Raw genomic sequence first — 20,433 nt, forward strand, 5'->3', positions numbered from 1 at the left:
ATAAGGAATCTGAGGGACCAGGGAAATGATCCTCGGTTTAATAGAAATAGAAGGGACATCTTCTATGCTATCAGCGACGAACTTCCAATACTGCCACCTATTACAACCCCTTCTGATCGGCGTAACTACAACTTGTGGTGTGACTATCACAAGGAACATGGTCATACCTTGTCATAATGTAGGAAACTCAAACGCATCCTGCACCAACTTGCCGAGGAAGGAAAATCGAGAAGGTTCTTGAATCGAAAGGAGTATGATTCTCGCAATGAAAAGGAGAAAAGATCAAACCATCAAAAACATAAATCTCCCAGAGATGATGAAAGGAAGGATAATTCTAACGATACCCGCGGCATCATCAACATGATAGTAAGTGTTTTTTCTGAAGTATACCCCACTGTCTGAGCTGCAAAAGATAGCGTCCATACTATGCTCTAAGGGCCACAAACATCAACTTTGGGAGGCCCTATGATGAAGTTTGATGCCACTATCTCCCAGCCTTTACAACAACCTTATACTGATCAATTGGCAGTCACAATTACAATAGGCCAAATGAAAGTTAGGCAAGTGCTTGTTGATATCGGAAGCACAGCTGATCTTATCACCATGGATCGCCTCAAAAAAAAGAAGTTTGAGGAAAAGCATCTACTTACTATTGACAAATCCCTCATTAGCTTTGGAGGTAATTGAGTTTTACCCCTAAGAAAAATTATACTTCCAGTCTGTGTTGGAGAAAATGGCAGTTGCAAAACGATGTCGATTCGCTTCACCGTGGTCGACACTAACTTTTCCTATAATGCTATCATGGGACTTCCTCTCATCAACAAGTTAAAGGCAATTATCTCTCCTTATCAGCTCTTGCTACAATTTGAGCAGGATGATGGAAAGGTGGGAATCCTAAAGGAGATCAAAAGACAGCTCGTTAATGCCTTATCAACTCATTAAAGCATGACGGTGCTCTTGGAGTATCTCCGAAGATTCAAAAGGTGAGAAGGTGCAATGTTTTTGAAAGGGAGAACATATGAAGAAATACTTCATTCAATCATCAGTTATTAGGGATCATACACACTCATAAATCCAAGAGAGTAATTAATATTGTTCCAAATAATCTTCAAAAGAACATTTGTCGGATATTAATCACAAAAGACCTCACGTCAAAATAAGTCCTATGTAGTAATCCACCTTGCAGCCATAGTGCTTTTGGAAGGATCTATTAGGCAATTTATCTCAAACTAATACTAACTTGGGCGTCAGAGTGGGTCCCCGGAACATTCCGGGCCTTACTAACCCCTTGTTGCATTTTACAGGACAGTCATCTTCTCTGAAGATCTTACTGCATAGCTTAGCAAGATAGCAAAGACAGGTTTCCATCAGCACTTAATTTCTGATTACATTATAAATCAAAGGATTAATTAAGATATTAATTAATTATTCAACAAAATCATACAGGAACAAATACATTGATATCTCAATTATTTGGACAAAAGCTCATTGTTGCATGGTAGTATGGTACTTTAGATGCTGGAATTGGATGATCATCTAGTTTAAGGATGGCAAATAATGTTCAGATCTTCAATTTTGCAAATTTTTCACAAAGTCGGATACCCCAAGATGGGGATTTCTGTTAATTTTAGTGATAATTATATCATATTAAATGGTAACAAGCCTTATTAATAAACTTGGATAAGCCAAGTTATTACGAACTCTGTGGCTGCCGATTTAATACGAGTCGAACCCCCGAATTGTGGCGATTTCATTGTTCATCTGACCCAAAAATCTCCAGTTATCCGGCCTTTGTGATGCGAAATCAGCCAAGTTTTGTAAGAATTCAGCCGAGTTAATTATCGTGCCGAATTATAGAAAAAGTCGGACCTCAAAATAAGGTCCATTAACCAAAAGAAAAATATTCAAATTTATTTTGTCCGGGTAGTAGAGAAGTCGGACTCAGTTATGACATTAACTAATGTCAAAAAAAATTTCTCTGTTATTAAAATCTTCCATGTCATTAACTAAAACTTAATAAACTAATTATGTGCGTGTCGTAATACTCACAAGGAGTCAGTCGTCTCGGTTGGTCTATCGCCCTATATGCCTGCGTTTGGAAGGGGTGGTCAAGACTTGGTGGTAACATTTTGCCATATGTACCTCTTTTTCATTTTGTTTAGTTACACCTATTTTGGAAAACCCATAACTTTTTAGTTAACCTTCCAAAGGCTATGTGTGACTACTCGATTCGAAGCTACCGAACTCTATTTTAACATTTTGTCAGAATATCCACCAAATTATGGGTATGTTGATCTTCATGGACATTTGGGTAAACGCTTCCAAGACCGATGCTTCTTGGTTTATTCGGATATGAATGAGTATTTTTTCCGCATAAAGAAAAATGTTTCACTTTGTTGGGACTCTCCTTTTACATCATCCTTCATGCGTGGGGCTAAATGTTATGGTAATATTTATTTATTTATTTGTTTGTTTATCGTAAAATTACTTTTATACCCTGTTGACTTTCAATTTTGTTGACCTTGACCCTTTGATGACCTTCACTTACGGTCAAAGGTCTTTTATGACTTTTTCATTTACCTTGTTTGGCCTCCTGAAACCCTAAAATAACCACCCACATTTTCCTCCATTATACTCCGTATTACCCATGATCCCCCACTAAAAGTCATCCCATGATCCCTCCATCAGCTACAATAAATACCTTCTACATAATGCATAGAGGGGCTAAGCTTTTCATTTTATCTATCATTACTCTGCAATTATTCACATTTAACTCACCCATTTTCATATTCCTACCATTTCCAAACTTCCAATAATCATTCATATTGCATTCATCATATTATCATTCCGTGATTTCTGCCTCCGCAACTGGCTTGAGCGTCGGAGGGGTTTTCGGGAGGTCGTCTCCCGGAAAAGGCTAGCGTGTTGTGGTGCAGGGATTGCAATTACAACTACGGAAGAATTACGTCAAACTTCAAGATCGTTAACTATTGACTTTCATAACACTTCATCTTTAGGTACTCCAAGTGTCTCTTGCACTTCCTTATTTCGTTATCGAAACAATGTTCAACTTGTAAAGTTTAGTCTTAACAAAGATCCAACTCATAAAAGTTTAAAATGATTGTTGAAAGATATGTGAGATTTAACACGTCTCCTCACCAAGAATTCTATAAGTTAGAAATGTAGAAGCAATATAATACATGCTTTATTGATATATAACGTTAAATATTTTACTTTGAAATGAAAGGTGGATGAGATTTAAACCATTAACTTACCGTTATATTGATTTCTGATATCATATTAGAAAACCAACTTAATTAAAAATTTAAACTGATGGTTAAAACTTCATAGTATCTTATATAAACTATCAATTTGTTTTGTTTTTTTAAGCTACTAGGAAAAAAATTTAATTAAAAAATAATAAGAAGAAGAATATTAATTTTGGTACTTGTATTTGGAATCTATGATAAGGATATAGTACAAACAAAACAATACATGCTTCTATCTAGGGCTGTAAATGTGGTCAGAAACCTGTTTTACCGACTTGTTACCAACCGATACCGAACCCTTTTTGACCGAATACAAGTGACCAGATACCGACCGCTAACGAACCCGAATGGTGACCGAAACCGTTTCCGACCTGTTTTACACATACCGAAACCGACCGGTACCGAACCTGTTTTAAACCGAAAACCGTTTTCGACCTGTTTTTATCATACCGTGACCGACCGATACCGAACCTGTTTTCAGACCGAAACCTGTTTTCGACCCGCTTAATACCCGTTTTTAACCGACCGTTTTTGACCGAATCTATATTGTACCGAACCTGTATTATACCGAACCTAGAACCTGTTTTGTACCGAACCTGTTTTGGACCGAACTTATCTACATAATTCTTCTAAGTTGTCAAAATATAATAAAATTTTATATAAAATAATTAAATTAAACTTAATTATATTATTTCTATATGATAAAAATTAAATTAAATATAAATTTTTATAAAATAAATATATAAATTATAAGTTAATATATATTAACTCAGTAATTTAGTAAAGCCTTTTTCTTTTCTAAAAAATTAAGTATAAATTTTACAAAACTCAGAAATTGCAAAATTGCATAAACATAGTTCATACTTTGCAACCAATATAAGTACCAAGTTCAGGTTAATTTGCTGACTAATTAATACTGTATTAAAATCAACATATAACAATATAAACCAATACAAAATATTAACCTATGAAATTGATAAACCACTTTCATTTCATTTAATAGTTTAGACGAAATTTAAAATAGATCCATTACATTTTTTCCCTACCAATAATATAAACATCAATAATCCTAACTACACAAAAAGTCTTTTCCAAATTTTAGTTATGCATAAGAAATTGCAAAAGTATAACTCATTTCATCATTTTTCTTTAATTTTCTCAGAAGTATAACTCATTTCATCACTTTCATCTTCTTCCTCCTCTTCCATCACCACCTTAGATCTCCTGTTCCTAGTCCTCAATGCGACACCGCCTTTCAATAATCTGTAAGGAACTGCTCCACCAAACTTAGTGTACCTTAAGATCATATAAAAGTAACAACTTTCAGATACTGAGTATTATGATTAAGAGCATGAGATGGAAAAACGACAGAAAACAACCCACCTATGACATGTCTCCAAAGCAAAGCACGCTTAAATCCCAACAATTATACAATTATACAGATATCTCCAAAGCAAACAAACTAATTACAACAATTATACAGATGACACACTTAAATCCCAAAATGATGATAAACCCAATCACAATTTCCACGTAAAGCACGCTATAACCACCTATGACATGTCCAACAGCTTAATGAATGAAATTCAAAACAACAAAAATAATAATAAAACTCAATCAAGATCAAAACTTGCAAACAATTAATTAAAAAAATAAAATTTCAATTCCAATTATAACCATATAATCAACACAAAATCAATCAACTCAGGATAGAAAATTATCCGAAAATGCAGCATTTAACAATGAAATTATCCGAAAATGACAAAAAATTGTAGGAAAAAAAAACAGGATAGAAAATCAATACTTGAATGAAAACAATTATAAAATTTGAATCTTACAGTGAAATGAGTGGAAAACTGCAGCTCCGTCCGAAGAAACAAAACCCTAACAACAAAATCTGAATAAAATGAAATCTCCATCAAAATCAAAAACTGAAATCAATAACAAAAACAAGAACATGAAACCAAGTATGAAAACAAGAATAAGAAACCAAAGATTAAACACAAAAAACAAAGATTAAATACAAAAAACCCTAAATCTAACCCTAAACGAACACATTAAACCCATAAAATTAAACACAAAAACAAATCGAACAAAAAAAAAATGGAAGAAGACTTACTTGGACGGTTGGACCGGCTGGAGAGGAGTGGCGGTGGGCCGGTGGCGAACTGGCTGGAGAGGAGCGGCAGGGATTAGGCGCGGGATTTAGAGAGAGAATGAAAAAAAGGGAAGGGGTTAGGGGACGGCGCTGCTGAGTATCAGAGAATTAGGATTAAGGGTTTTTAGGTTTTTAGGGAGAGAATCAGAGAAGGCGCGGAGCAATTAGCGAAATACACTTGGGCTTATCAACGGTTTAGATTAGATCCCTTGATCTAACGGTTCATATTAGTTTTTTTTTTTTTTTTTTTTTTAAATATATTAGAGTATGTTTAATCAATGGTTTAGATTAATTGATTTCAAAATGAAGGGTTATGATTTATCATGCCTTTTGCCAAGTTGACAATCCATGTATTGAGGTTGTGCACCAATGGGATAATCTTATGTGTTTTTTTTTTTTTTACAACTAAATTTTTTTTTAAAATATGAGTAATTCATTGATTTAATGGTTTCTAAATAAACTTCTTAATTTTAATAAATAAACTTCTTTCTTTCTTATTTCTAAAATATATATATATATACTTCTAATTATGCAACTATTATTTTATTTGCCAAAAAAAAAACAATGTTATAATGTTATTGGTATTTATATAATTCTATATTGAAATTGAAAAGTCTATAAATTACACCCAAAAAGATAATCGTTAGAATAATTCACGAGTTGATTTATCAAATAGAAATAATTAACATGATATGATCAAATATATTAATTAATTATAATCGATTTATCAAGTTGAAAAATTAGACTTATGATCAAATAAATTAATTAACTTAAATCGAGTTGATTAGTTTTCGAAAACCTCATTTAAAATCAAACATATCAACGTAGATGGATTTACATGTTAACTTGTCATGATTGACTTAGATAGGACGAAATAGAATGAAAAACCAATCAATTAACTTAGATCGCTGGCAGCTAGATTGATTAGATAGATTGATCACATTAGCTTAAAATAACACACCCATGGGCTAACAAGGGTCAAGTCGATCAATTAACATGTTATGATCTATTAATTAACTTAGACGGAGTTGATTAGTTGAATTTGATGTCATAAAACTCATAACCTAACGACATCTATAAAACTTGATGTGAGGTTCCACCTTCTATATATCATTCCCATCATGGATAAACGCATGATCAATGACATTATGAGGCAACACGATGCGATTTTTTACCAAATTGGAACAGAATAATTGGAACATAATTGAACTGAATTAAATCATGGTTTAAATGAATTGAACTGAACCGATATCAACCAAATTAACCGGAATATCGGTTTAACTGAATTGAACCGAACCGATACCAACCAAAACTGAACTGAACAGAACTGAATCCCGGTTCAACTAAATTGAACTGAACCGATACCGACCGATTGTGACCGACCGATTCAGACCCGCATATCGATTGTGACCGACCGATTACCGATTTTGACCGCCCGGTTATGATCTGTATACCGATTACGACCTGCAAAAAACCGTTTTTGACCGACCGAATGTGACCTGTTTCCGGTAATGACCGGACCGATAAATACCGGACCCATACCGACCGACACCCGCCAAGGAAAAAAACCGGATTCGACCGGATACCGAATAAACCGACCGATACCGACCGGTACCGAAAGACTTATACGACCTGCTTTTGACCGACCGTTTTTTACCGAACCTGTTTTTGACCGACCTGTTTCCGACCTTTTAACCCGTTTTTACAGCCCTACTTCTATCATAAACTTCTATTTCAGAGAGATTTATTTGATATGATGTGGTCCATTTAATTTCTATTTTATGACGTGGGAAATGCTAAAAGGTAGTGTTATTAGTACCTAGAAATTCCATATAAAAGAGCATATTTTCACAAGGTATAAAAACATCTTTCTTTTACTTTTCTTTTTTCCTTTTGGTATTTTTTATCTCTACACTTTTCACTTTCAATAAAGGAGGTGCAAATAATGAAGAAAAAAAAAAAGAAAATACATATATATACATGCATCATGCATGTAAATATTTATATAAATCACTTTCATTTCTTTGATTAGAAAAGCCAATGCTAATTTTTCTCATAAAGGAAAAGAAAAAGGAAGATAAATAAAAATGACGATAGTGATGACAATCATAATTATAATAATAAAAATAAAAATGCGAGTATTTCGACCATTACTTAATCAACAGGTATGCTTCCCCGAAGGTTCCCTCCATCATTAAATGTTAGCACCCCCACAAATTGAGGCAAATATTTATACAATCAAATGATGATATATAGTTTGTAGTCACTGTATCAGTTTCAATCTGTCTCATTCATCATTTTAGTATTTTCAGTAAATTTTATATATTATTATTTTGGGACATAATAATACTGTAGGAAATCATAATACGGAAACAAAGCTTAATTTCAGTTTTTGAGTACTTGATTTGTATTTAAATTATCAACGAGAGGAACACATTTATTTATATAAGTTAATTGATAAAGACTAAAATAAGGAAACAAAATATTACAAAATATTAAACTTAAAGAAACTAAATCACAATAATATAAAATATAAAATATAATATTTTACTAATATTCTACTTTCCTACACGCCCCCCCTCATCCTCATGTTTAGTATTGGGATCAACGAGATCGAAAATTGCCAAAAATAGAAAATCCGGTAGTCAATTTTTTGATTTTACAAATGAAATTTTGATAATCTCTTCTGCGAATTTTTTATAGTTGATTTTCAACTTTTCGGATTTAGATAAAAGGTCATGAAATAAAACGGGTTGTTTTATTTTATTAATTGGGTCGGACTTTGGGTTTGTGGGTTTTATAAGAAGGGATATTTAGTAAGATTTGAGAGGGAGATTTAAGGCGTGTGTCATGAATGAGTAATTTGGGTAGGTTTTCTTTTGAATTTTTGGCTTTTGTCCTTTGTGTGTACAAAAGTAAGTATATGAAATGTTTTCTGTTGCCCTAAATTCTTCACATTCTTTCTCAATTACCACTTTTCTTACTTTCCTTGAGATTTGAAATTTGTTTTCCCAAATTAATTCTCTACTATTAATGGCTTCTCCATGCTGTCTGAATTTCGGCCACTACTGTCTGAACTCTGGTGGTGACTACTATTTTTGCCCGTTATTTTTTGCCCCTCATTTTTCTTGTTTCTTTCTCTGTTACTCTCATTAGAATTAAGTCTCTTCTTCTCATTATTTTCGGCCCTAAACTCAGCATGAATTGTGGTGGTAGTAGAATCAGTGACACCTAGCAAATTACACGTACCTTTGTTAAGAATTTTTGAGTTTTCTTTTAAATCTTGGTTTTGGTTTGTTTTTTTTTTGGTTTTTGATTTTCCGAGGGATTAAATCTCGATGATGTCTTTTCTACCATACATCTCCCCCTCGCGACCTCACGCTGAATGGTCTCATCAACGGGAGGTAGCGGAACTGGTCCGAGAATGAAGTAGATTCTTGTCCATAAATCTCGAGCGGAGGTAGTGTAGTCAAGAAAATATTCTACAAGGTCTCGGTCGATATTGTTGATGATCCATGAGATCACCATACAATCATTTTGGACCCATTGTAGATTTGTGGTGGATGGAAAGATGGCGGTGATATGGTTGAGCCTCCCCCGATCACTGAACTCTGTTTTCATTTGTGTACACCACGTGGTGTGATTTTGGTAGTTTAGTTTTTCAATTTCGAATGGTTGTTCAAGTTTTTTGGTCATTTTTTGAAAAAATTGAAATATTTGTTCCATTTGTGCCATTAAAATCATGGTCCTGGTTTGGTTTTGTTTTTGATTTGGTTTGGTTCGATTGGTTTTGATTTGATTTGCTTTTTGTTTGGATCGATTTTGGTTGATTATGATCAATGATAAAATACCGATAGAATTTTTCCGTCCAAGAAAACCTTACGGCTTTGATACCATATAGAAAATCATAATGCGGAAATAAAAATTGATTTGGGTTTTGAATACTTGATTTGTATTTAAATTATCAATGAAAGGAACACGTTTATTTATACAAGAGATAAGGACTAAAATAAGGAAACAAAATATTACGAAATATTGAACTTAAGGAAACTAAATCACAATAATATAAAATATAAAATATAATATTATACTAATATTCTACTTACCTATAGATACCACTTAATCATATCTTTAGTCTTATATTTTATTTATATTTTGAAATAGGAAAATTTACCTAGAATAATCCACCCTTTTCATGATTTTTCTACAATAATCTCACATATTGATTAACCATAAATAATCCCAACTTTAGTCCTAGAGTAAGCTTGGGTAACCCGATGACCTACTATAACAGGTAATTCACCAAAAAAATTAACTGAACTTAATTTAAAATTAGAGTAAAATTTTAGAAATTTACATTAAAAATTTTGAATAATAAAAAAATCATAAATTTTTTTCAACATTTTTTACATTTTTTTTCGACATTTTATTTTAATTTATCTTTTTTTTCTAAAACTTTAAACTTGCTATAGCAAGTCATCCGGTTACCGGGCATTCTTTAGGAAAATACCCCTTAAAGTTGAAATTATTCATATTTAATCAATAGATAAGATTATTGTAGAAAAATCGTGAAAAAGTTAAATTATTTTGGGTAATTTTTCCTTTAAAATAATGTTGTTATATTTTATATTTAACTTTTTAATATTTGTATTATTTTTAATCAATGAAAAATCAAATTGAAATAAAAGTATATAATATGGTATGGACCACATTAGATCTTCCTATCAAGTTAAGGGTCCCTCTACTTAAAAGTTATCGTGTCAATAACGTATGTCTATTGCTCATCATAACATAAGCAATCTTACACGTTGATTCTCAAGGATCTGCCCTTTCTAGCCCTTGGATTTGCTTTGTTCAAATATATGACCGTAAAGGTTAGGCATATGTCATGGCTAGAATCACGAGTTGTACATAATACAGAAAAAGACATCAGATTATGATTATATTAACAAAGTTGTATTCTATTTATGGCATCATATAAATCATTGTAGTGGTTTTCATTAAGTTTTACTTGGACAAGGGTTTACCCTTATAAATCTTTAGAAATTCTATATCTAATTATGTTGATTATACAACTTTAATTAGAAATTCTACAACTTTAATTATTGTAAAATATATGTATATACAAATAAGTAAATAAATTATATAAATATTAGAAGTATAAAATTAAATATAACAGATAAGTAATTATGTTATTCCGTCAATATAATCTAGGTCTAGCTACTAGATTAAATAATTTTTTATATTATTATTTGTCGTGAATTTCTAACAAGTGGATTGGTTTTGAGCATTTAATGTTTTTTTTCATGAAATTCTAATTACTTTTAGCAGTAATTTCTCACATATAAACAAAAAAAAATAAACAAGAATGAGACATTTTATTATTGGGTCAATTAACTGAAAATGTCCCAATCTATTTTTGTCATTCTTTTTTACCCTGTTACCCTTACTACAACAACACAATAACACATAAATATCAATGCCCTTTATGGAAAAAGAGAGTTTTCCACACACTTTTAAGTAGTCTCCCACCCCTCCTTGGTTTTGGTGCAAAACTCAAATGTCTCATTCTCTATGAATAGGAGGGAGTATTATAGATAATATAAAATATTAGAAGAGGCTCAAGGTTTTTTCAACCTTATTTTCTCTTTTTGTATTAGTATCCACTAAATCATTAGAATAACCGTAGCAATAGTATAGTGCATGCCCATCAAGTTTTAGCAAACAAAAAAGCCAATATTGGCCCTGCACTAAGCTGCTCTAACAAGCACTATATAGATATTCAAACGAGCAGTTTTCATTATCAGCTATAGTGTGCCCCGTTTGAGGCACCCTTGGTGCATATGTCATATTGTGAGTAATAAGGTGATGAAAGTGAGCTTTCATACAAGATGATTTAATACTTGACACAACTTCAACATATAGTTTTTATATAAAATAATCAAATGATCAAGTTAATTATTAAAATTAATTTCAGTTATTAGATAATATCTTATTTAAAAATAAATAATAAATGAGTAAAAGTATACAAAAGCATTAATGTAATTGTAACGCACCCCCCATCCTTGAATGGATAAGTATACATAGTAATTATTAGTATGAATAGGAAAGTTGACAACTCCGTAATAAAAGAGAAGCAAAACAAAGTGGAACGGATAATAGAGGATCAACGAGGGGAGGCGAGAAATACAAGTAAAAATGGTGGGGGAGGAAGTCACGTGGGGCGTGACGACGGCAAGGGACCAGTAGTGTAGAGCGAGCGGGGCGTATCTCACGTGGGTATAGTGCTGTGATTTGTCAGCTTTTGACACACCTTCAATCTTCATTCCTACTATAGTACTATTTTTGAGATATAGATATTATTTTTAGTTATTTTTGTCACACAGTACTTGCACCAAATACATTTTTTTTAATTTAATTGTATTTATTAGATTATTTATATTTAGAGTTATATAACTAAAAATTATAAAAATTTAATATTATGAAAATATGCGACGAGACAAATAAACCATAATCCCACACAGCTATGTTTTTTCTCCTATAATAGCCGAAATATGTAAATTATCATACAATGATGAATTGTGCAAAAATAGTTTTGGTGCAAGTATTTATAAATATAATTTATAATATAATGAATTATTAAAAAAAAATTATTAAAATTTTACAAATCAAACTGAATCTTAAAAGATTTGGAAAATCATTATTAAATTTATAATTTTATTATAGTAAAACATAAGTAGTAGTGTAAGGTGATCAAAATAAATTCGATATTGACCAAATTTTATAGCTGATTTAATTCAATCCGATTTTAAAAATAGACTTATAATTACTTCCTCTGTTCCATATTAGTTACAACATTAGGCAAAATGACACTACTTATTCATCTCTCTTAATTTGTGATTAGTTTTTAATCTATAAGTTAAAATTTAGTCAAGTGAGATATTATATATAATTAGAGATAATTAATATCAAATTTCTATAAATTTAAATTAAAGATATTATATATAATTAGAGATATTAAGAATTGTGTGCAAATACAACAATTAAATCGAAAAGTAAAAGGAATATAAAAACATACATAGAGAATAGAGAAAAGACGAATATTAAACAAATTAAAAATAAATGGATGATCAAAATAAACACGAAGATATATTAGTTCCTTTCTTTGAGAACACGCCTCTAATTAGTGGTTAAAAACAGTGGGCACTCACACTCACACTCACACATTAGTAAAGTAAAGGTCTGAAAACGGGGACACATACACGTGACCTAACCTCTTTCTCATAACCTCCAACTCAATTATCATTATTATCATCATTATCTCACCCTTGACCTTACCTAATCCTATTCCTATTCCTATTCCTATTCCTATTCCTATTCCTTTTTATCTCCTTTTTCTAATTTCTACGGATAGCACCACCCTTATATTTTGGGTTCTAATACACCCTTTTTTCTTTTTTCTTTTTTTTTAACACTCCTTTTGTCCATTTACTTTATTTTTCAACGATTTATTTTATTAAAAGCAACTTAAAACATCGGTTAAATAAAACAATTTGTCTAACTTAGATAATAATAGACATTAATTACCTCATTTAATCAACTTAAATTATAATATTTCTCTTAATATTCTTTTGGAGATAGTGATTTCTTATCGATATTAATTAATATAGGTAACAAAAATAAATATTTGACAAAACTTTTATAATAAGCTTAATTAAATGAGATTCTTAATATCTCGTACATAAACCCAAATAAAAATAATTCATTCTATATTGATAACTTTCTCAACAATAAACTAAAGTTAGTTTTTATCTAGTATTTATACTGTCAAAAAAATTAGTAAAATGCTACACATCATAATATGTTATTCATTAATCTTAGTATTTTAAGTTATAAAAATATATATATTTTTAAATTATAGTCCCTTCATATTAACATCTTCCCTCGTTCTGAAATAATCGCTGCATTTCGGTTATGTGTACTATTCATCGTTCAAGCTTATTTTATATTTTGCGGCTAATGTGTCAAGTGGTATCTTGTTTGTATCGTCTAATCGCATACTTTCATAGTATTAACTTTTTATAATTTTTAAATGTGTATAATTCATTATATAAATGAACAAAATAGCACATTAAATTGCTTAAAAAGTCAAATGTAGCAATTATAATGAAACGAAGAAAGTATTAAGACAAATCATAGCACATTGAATTGCGTAAAACTCAAATGTAGCAAGTATAATGAAACGGAGGAAGTATTAAGACAAATCAAATAATGAATATATATGATTTGACATAATTAAATTTTTACTTAAGACCGATTAAAAAATTTTTAATTAATAGTTTTTTTTTTTTTTTTAAATATTTATAGAGACAAAATTTGATTATTTTTTCTAAATTTTAATAAAAGAATTTCAATTCCAAAATAACTCTATAAGAATCTTGTGAAGTGTTATTATGATATATATATATATATATATATATATGTATACGTGTGTGTGTGAAAACTATTGATTTAATTTGTCGCATAATTCTTTACTCGTTTTTGTTGTTGTAAGAAATTCATTTAGAGGTCAAAATTAATGAAAGAAATTCGTAAGATAGACTCATAGACTAAATTCATGGGTCATATTGCATCAACTACCATATACCATAAGAATTGCCCGTAAAACACGGTTACAATGTTTAATGACCAAAAATTGTGGCCAATTTCTTTCAATTAGGATCTTTGACCTCACTTCACCACCTAACTCAGTGATGATCACCTAATAAAATGTATTTTTTTATTCATTTAAAATTTTTGACTATGTAAATCCGGCCACTCTTTACTGAGTAATCAACTCATCTCCTTCCAAATACAACGACCGTCTTGTCTCAGTGGTGATAAATGTTATATTTTGCAAACAAAATTTGAATTGATTAAATGTCTTATTTTTTTTATTTATTTTTCCTATAAATTTAAAAGTCAAATAATTTTAATTGTAGGTTCTTATAAGTTTTAAAAAGTTGATATTTAGAAAGTATATATATTGAGATGAATCTATAAAGATCTCAAACGAATATGTTTTTTCATATAGGGCTATGTATAAAAATTAGCAAATTCCTATAATAAATGTACATGGACTAATTTCAATGGAATCTTTGACAAGTTTATTAATAATTCGGATGAGTTGTTCACCACAAAATTAAAGTAATTTATTACTCTTATATTGAAAAAAAAAAAAATCAATATCATTTGCCTTAATGGTGATATGGAGAATATAAAAGAATCTTATTAGCATTAATGGTTATATGTAGCCCAGGGCTACATATAACATTTGCCAAATTTTAATTTGATTTTCATTGACTTCCTATTACAACTTTTTGTAACCTAAAAAAATACAACTATTTATTAAGAAGAAAATTGGCAAAACAACAATTGGCATAATAACAATAGCACTACTTTTAATCGATAGGAATAATAACATTACTTATTCACTTAAACTGAATGATTAACAATAGAAAAAAAATTAAATCAAACAGTATTTACAAGCACAAAACTCAAAATCAATAATTAATATCAAATAAGTAGTCATTATAATAAGTATTGGTGAATTTTGTATTTGTAAAACAGATATAAATCTTTAATGTTGAAATTCAATAATAACAAAATATTCATTAAATACTTGTCCTTTTCTCTATTTTTTCTTTGATGTTTTTGTAGAGGATGTATGTGAAAATTAATGTGAATAATAATAGGAAGATGATATTAAAAAGATGGTAATAACACATGCATACAACCCTAACAATTGTATAAATGAAGTTAGTATAAATATTTGATAAAAGCAAATAATAATTAATTGTTAATATTGTAATTTGCATTAAAATCATAATATTGGTGAAAAATGAGTATTAATTATTGCATTATTAATATAATTTGCATTAAAATCATGGAATAATTCTATTTAGAACACTAACGGCCATTACCTTAAAGATAATTCTCTATTCCTTTGACTATATTTTTCCTTATATATTAGCTACAATATATAAAACAAACTTAAACGATAAATAGTGTTAATAACCATAATGTAACAAGTATTTCAGATAGGAGAAAATACTTCCTTCGTTTCTCCGTTCTATTATATTTGCTATATTTGAATTTTTACGCAATTCAATGAGTAATTTTGATCATTTATATATTGAAATATGAAAATCCAAGAATTATAAAAATTTAATATTACATAAGTATACGATTAAACGATTCAAACAAATTTTCACTTAACTATATTTTTATTAGATATTAGTTTCAATATAAAAAAAAACTTCAATAATAAATCAATAACTATAATTTAATAAGTATTTTAGAATAAAGGAATTATAACTTGAAGCAGAAGAATATAAAGGAGGTGACAATTTGACAGACAATAGAACAAAGTCGGTCGTACTTTATAATCATTTAGAAACAAAGCCTTTGATTCAGACTTTAGAGGAAACCCGAGAGTCATGATGTCTGTATCGTGATTCCTGATTGTGCAATCCTCTTTACCCTTTTTTTTTTCTTTTTTTTTTTTTTATAGGTTGTTTGCTTATTTTCATTTAGGAGTATTATACAATTACTGTTCCACTCCCATTTATTCTTTCATTTTTTGAACCTTTTTCCCACCGCCATCGTTAAATGTTTTCTTCTTTCCTCCACAAATCATCATTATAAAAAACAAATACTATCATGTATACTAAACAAATCATTCCATTTTTTCTACTAATTTTAAATTCGATTTTTCTGTACTTAATTCTAATTAATATTAATCAATTAGAGTCAACTATATAAAAAATATTTTTTGAGTAGTACTATTAATTATTGATAGTATATTATGCAAATTAAATTTGATTTTTACATAACTTTCATAAAAATTAGTATTAATTGTATGTAAAATTAACAAAAGATCATGAGAAAATGAGGAGATCAATAAATAGGTTTTCTTTTTTGAAAAGCCGCCCGAGATCGATATTGAAAATGGTTGAAACTTACAAAGTTATATTTTCACAAAAATTTTAATCCCGATTATTTTACTTTTAAAAGTTAACCAAAAATCTCAAATTTCTAAACTTTAAAAAGTAAATAGGATTCTTATAATCTTTGCTCCACCCTTTAAACTAATGATTAATAGATTTTTTTAGTTATAATAGTTTTGGGTAATATATGTAGCAAGAGGAACATCTAAAAAAATCTAAAAGTTTCCATTCTTGGAAATCAGTCAATCACATGCTTAGCTTGTTATTGCAAACCTAAATTTATTTAATTCAATAATTATGAAATTAAATAGAAGAGAGATCAAGTAGTTGAAAAGATTTATTTAAAATAATAGAAATAATAATGAGTAATTGTACAATAATTGAGTTGTTGGGGTGTTGAGGATCTAAAGAAGATGTTCCTAAGGTAGATGGAGACAACGGTTTGTCAGAATCTGTAGCTAAACTAAATTGACTACAAACTGGAAATAAATTGAGATCCCAACAAAACAAACTTAGCCTATAAACTAAATTAGATAAAACTAAAAGCTATCCTGAGATAGTGATAATTAACGACATAATTCAATCATAACAACAAACAAAGATTATATAATTAATAACATTTTATTACAACTTTAATTAGCTGCAATCTCATTATTTTTTTTTATTAAGAATATGACGCTTTGTAGTCATCCAAACAGATCTAGATTATAGCTTCTACATTTAGATATAACGAGTATGTAGGGTCAACCCTGAAATTTTAGAGGCTCAAAGCAAAACATTAATATTGGCAACTAGTTACTCAATATATTATTAAAGACCATAACTATTAAATATTAAACTTTTAATATGTATTGATCCCAATATCCTACTCAAAATAAAATAACAATAAATAATACTAAAAATAATATTTTTGATATTGATATATTATCTTCATCATGATAAAATATTTACAAAGATAAACACAGAAAGATCCACACCCGGATCAGTAATTTCTATTTTTCAAAAAAAAAAAGCTAAAAATTTTTACACTAAAAATCTTTTCTCTTTCCTTTTTTTCCCTTTTTTTTTTTGAATTTTCTTCTCTTTTCCTATTTCCAGAAAAAAATACCCATAAGAAAAAAAGAAACAAACAGAAAAAATGATAGGCCGGCCAGAACTGAGAAAAAGATCAGTCGACGGCAGGGTGGTATGTTTAACTAATTAGTAATTAATTAATCTTAATCAATTACTCCATAATTGAGCTGTAATATAAAAAACCAAAAAAAGAAAAAAAGAAAAGAAACTTATTAGCTTAATTAATCCCTATAATATAATATAAGAGTAATTAATTTTGATAAGATGATGAATTAATTAAAAGGATAATTAATTAATTAATCAACGAGAAGAGGACGGATTTGTTGAGGAGGATAATTAAAATGAGATTTAATCCCAATAGTTTTAGAATTAGTGGATGGATTAGTTGAAGAAGCAGGATTAACGCCGGCACCAATTCTTTCACATGAAGGACACATGGTAAGTGTTGCTGCTGGTAGTTGCATGTAAAAAGGTTGTCCTAATTTCAACGCTTTTAATTCTTGTAACTCCTTCTGTAGTCTTCTGTTCTCATCCGTCAGTGTTTCACAACACTTCTTCAGATACTCACAGTCAACTTCTGTCTGCTTTAGTTTTGTCCTGCACGTTTTCCATTTTTTAAATCTTTAATTTAATTCTTCTATACTATGATTCTCTTGATTGTTATTTCTAACTAAGATTTTTCTAATTTCATCCGAGCTGCATAAATTTAATTTATAAAATTGATTTATTTATTGAAACATGATTATATTAATGTATTTATTTGATTTCATTAAATTTAATTGATTTGTAATTTAAATCTATGCACCTGATATATATATAGATTAGAAAAATATTTATAATGGTATAAAAAAATATTTTTTCTATTTTCATTTGTTCTTTACATTTATTTTTTAAGCAGATTTCAATGCAAATTTAAAAAATCAAATAATTTTAAATTATTAAAATTTCACATAAATATTTTTTTATATAGATCCATGAGAATTGATAGTTAATATTTAAAACTATAAAGGCATAAAATTTGATTTAAAATGTTTACAAAGAGTAAACAGATAAAAAAAATTAGAGCGTATAAAAATTTGATCATCAATTGTTTTTCGTTTAATAGATTTCAATAAAATAAGTTAAAATGAAATAATATTTAGGAACATTGGAACATACCTAGCCCTTCGATTTTGGAACCAGACTTCTACCTGACGCGGGCGTAAGTTTAATCGGTCGGCTAAGGCTTGTTTTTGTTTCTGCAATTAGATTTTCAGAATAAATAAATATCAGATCAATATAATTAAAAAGAATTCAATTGATTAATTAAATAAACAAATAATCAAAGAATTAATAAAAAAATAAAATACCGGATTAAGAGTGCTTTGTTGTTTAAAACTTTCTTCAAGAAGAGCAGATTGTTCTTTAGTAAGACGAAGTTTTTTCCTAGGAGTATTAGTGGGCCCACTACCATCTTCATCTTCATCACTAATTCTAGAAGAACCTCTTTCAATTTCCAAATCATCAGAACTTGCAGATTCCCTCTCTCTCTTAACTGACACGACGTTAGAGAGAGAAGAAGCCACGCTAACACTACACGGTGGTTCTTGATGATCAATCATCACTTTCCTTTCAACCGTCTGATACGTTTCACCTGATAAACTTAAAGCCAAGGACGGTTCATGATCATACACCATCACATGAGGCTGCTTCACTGGATTATTTTTACTCATGATTGTTTTTGTTGAATATGAGATTCCTAAGCCTAAGGTAAGAGCTTGATCTTCTGAAGGAGAAACCATTTTTATTTTTTGGGGGAGTTTGGTTTGGGAGGAAATGAGGGAGGAAATATTAATAAGAGTTGTGTGGGGGTAGAATGAAATGGGTGGGTGAATGAGATTAATAATACAATGAAAAAAATATTATTTTTATTTTTTTTATTAGACTTAATTAGGGGGTTTTGGGATTTTTAAGGAGTAGACGAATCTGGTTCTTTATCTCTCTTACATAGGTTGACCATTTGAAACAGGAGGCCCACCTTACCTTTTACCATCATTATTAATATACCAAACAAAACCATGAATAATTATTTTTTTTGAAAAAAAAGGGAAAAGAAAGAAAAAGAAGGGATGAGAAAATGTGTAGGAAGAAGAGGAAGGATGAATTTGGGGTCATACGTGGAATGGATGGATCACAAATCACATGGCAGTGGGAAACACATCATGAGCAAGAGGTTGATTCGTCAGCTGATGAGTCTTTGCTTTTGTCCACCCCTCCCTCCCCTCTTTAACATGGGAACTTACTACTCATTCATTGCCTTTTTCTTTCAACCTTTTCTATTTTTGTTTCCATCATTATTTTTTTAAGGTCGGGAAGATTTTTGAGGGCATGCGAGGTGATTGATTCTATAAGACTCTATCTTTCTCCTGTATATAAAAAATTAATTAAAAAAATTTATTAAGTTAATTAATAAAATAAATATATTTACTATAAATAAGGCGCAAAATAAAAGTTTTGCACATGGTCTAAATTTTTCAAGACGGCTCTGTATAAGAGTATGAGTTGCCGCCTTTCTTCCCCGGACCGTACTTATAATTTTCTATAGACGGAATACACTAGGTATGATGATAATGATGATAATGTTTATATCATTACTTGTTATTTAGATTGTCCAAATTAACACGAGTAATTGAAATTCAGTATAGATCGACTTCAATACAACTTATTTAAATATAAAATTAAATTGTCTGAGTTATTTACATGCAAAAATAATAATTTGGTCGACTAGCTAGAGATATTATATTTGACATCTATCACTACTTAATTAGATTTCCCTTTGCCCCTAATATTTTGCAACAGTTGATTTTTAGGCATAATTCATTAATTAGTCTTTATTTGCATTTTATTATTAATTTACATGTTAAAACATAATTAAGTAGGATCTTGTTTGATTCGTCTCAATGCA

The 20,433-nt window shown here is 29.7% G+C and overlaps 2 protein-coding genes and 1 long non-coding RNA gene across 3 annotated transcripts; 1 reads left to right on the plus strand and 2 right to left on the minus strand.

Annotated features, from left to right (window-relative positions):
* The first annotated feature begins 468 nt into the window (after window positions 1-468).
* LOC130808505 (uncharacterized) lies at window positions 469-942 on the plus strand. The gene is made up of 2 exons (XM_057673972.1): window positions 469-679; window positions 719-942. The coding sequence occupies exons 1-2, from the start codon at window positions 469-471 to the stop codon at window positions 940-942; spliced, it is 435 nt and encodes a 144-aa protein (XP_057529955.1).
* A 3,287-nt stretch (window positions 943-4,229) lies between these two features.
* On the minus strand, window positions 4,230-5,576 carry LOC130807365 (uncharacterized). Its single transcript, XR_009040575.1, has 3 exons — window positions 5,389-5,576; window positions 5,108-5,166; window positions 4,230-4,565 (listed from the first exon to the last, which is right to left on the minus strand). It is a non-coding gene; the product is annotated as an uncharacterized LOC130807365 (long non-coding RNA).
* Window positions 5,577-17,410: 11,834 nt separating this feature from the next.
* On the minus strand, window positions 17,411-19,418 carry LOC130807366 (homeobox-leucine zipper protein HAT22-like). Its single transcript, XM_057672551.1, has 3 exons — window positions 18,839-19,418; window positions 18,648-18,727; window positions 17,411-18,086 (listed from the first exon to the last, which is right to left on the minus strand). The coding sequence occupies exons 1-3, from the start codon at window positions 19,268-19,270 to the stop codon at window positions 17,786-17,788; spliced, it is 813 nt and encodes a 270-aa protein (XP_057528534.1). The 5' UTR covers window positions 19,271-19,418; the 3' UTR covers window positions 17,411-17,785.
* Between the last annotated feature and the right edge of the window lie 1,015 nt (window positions 19,419-20,433).

The sequence above is a fragment of the Amaranthus tricolor genome, chromosome 3, assembly GCF_026212465.1.
Source record: "Amaranthus tricolor cultivar Red isolate AtriRed21 chromosome 3, ASM2621246v1, whole genome shotgun sequence".
NCBI lineage: Eukaryota > Viridiplantae > Streptophyta > Magnoliopsida > Caryophyllales > Amaranthaceae > Amaranthus > Amaranthus tricolor.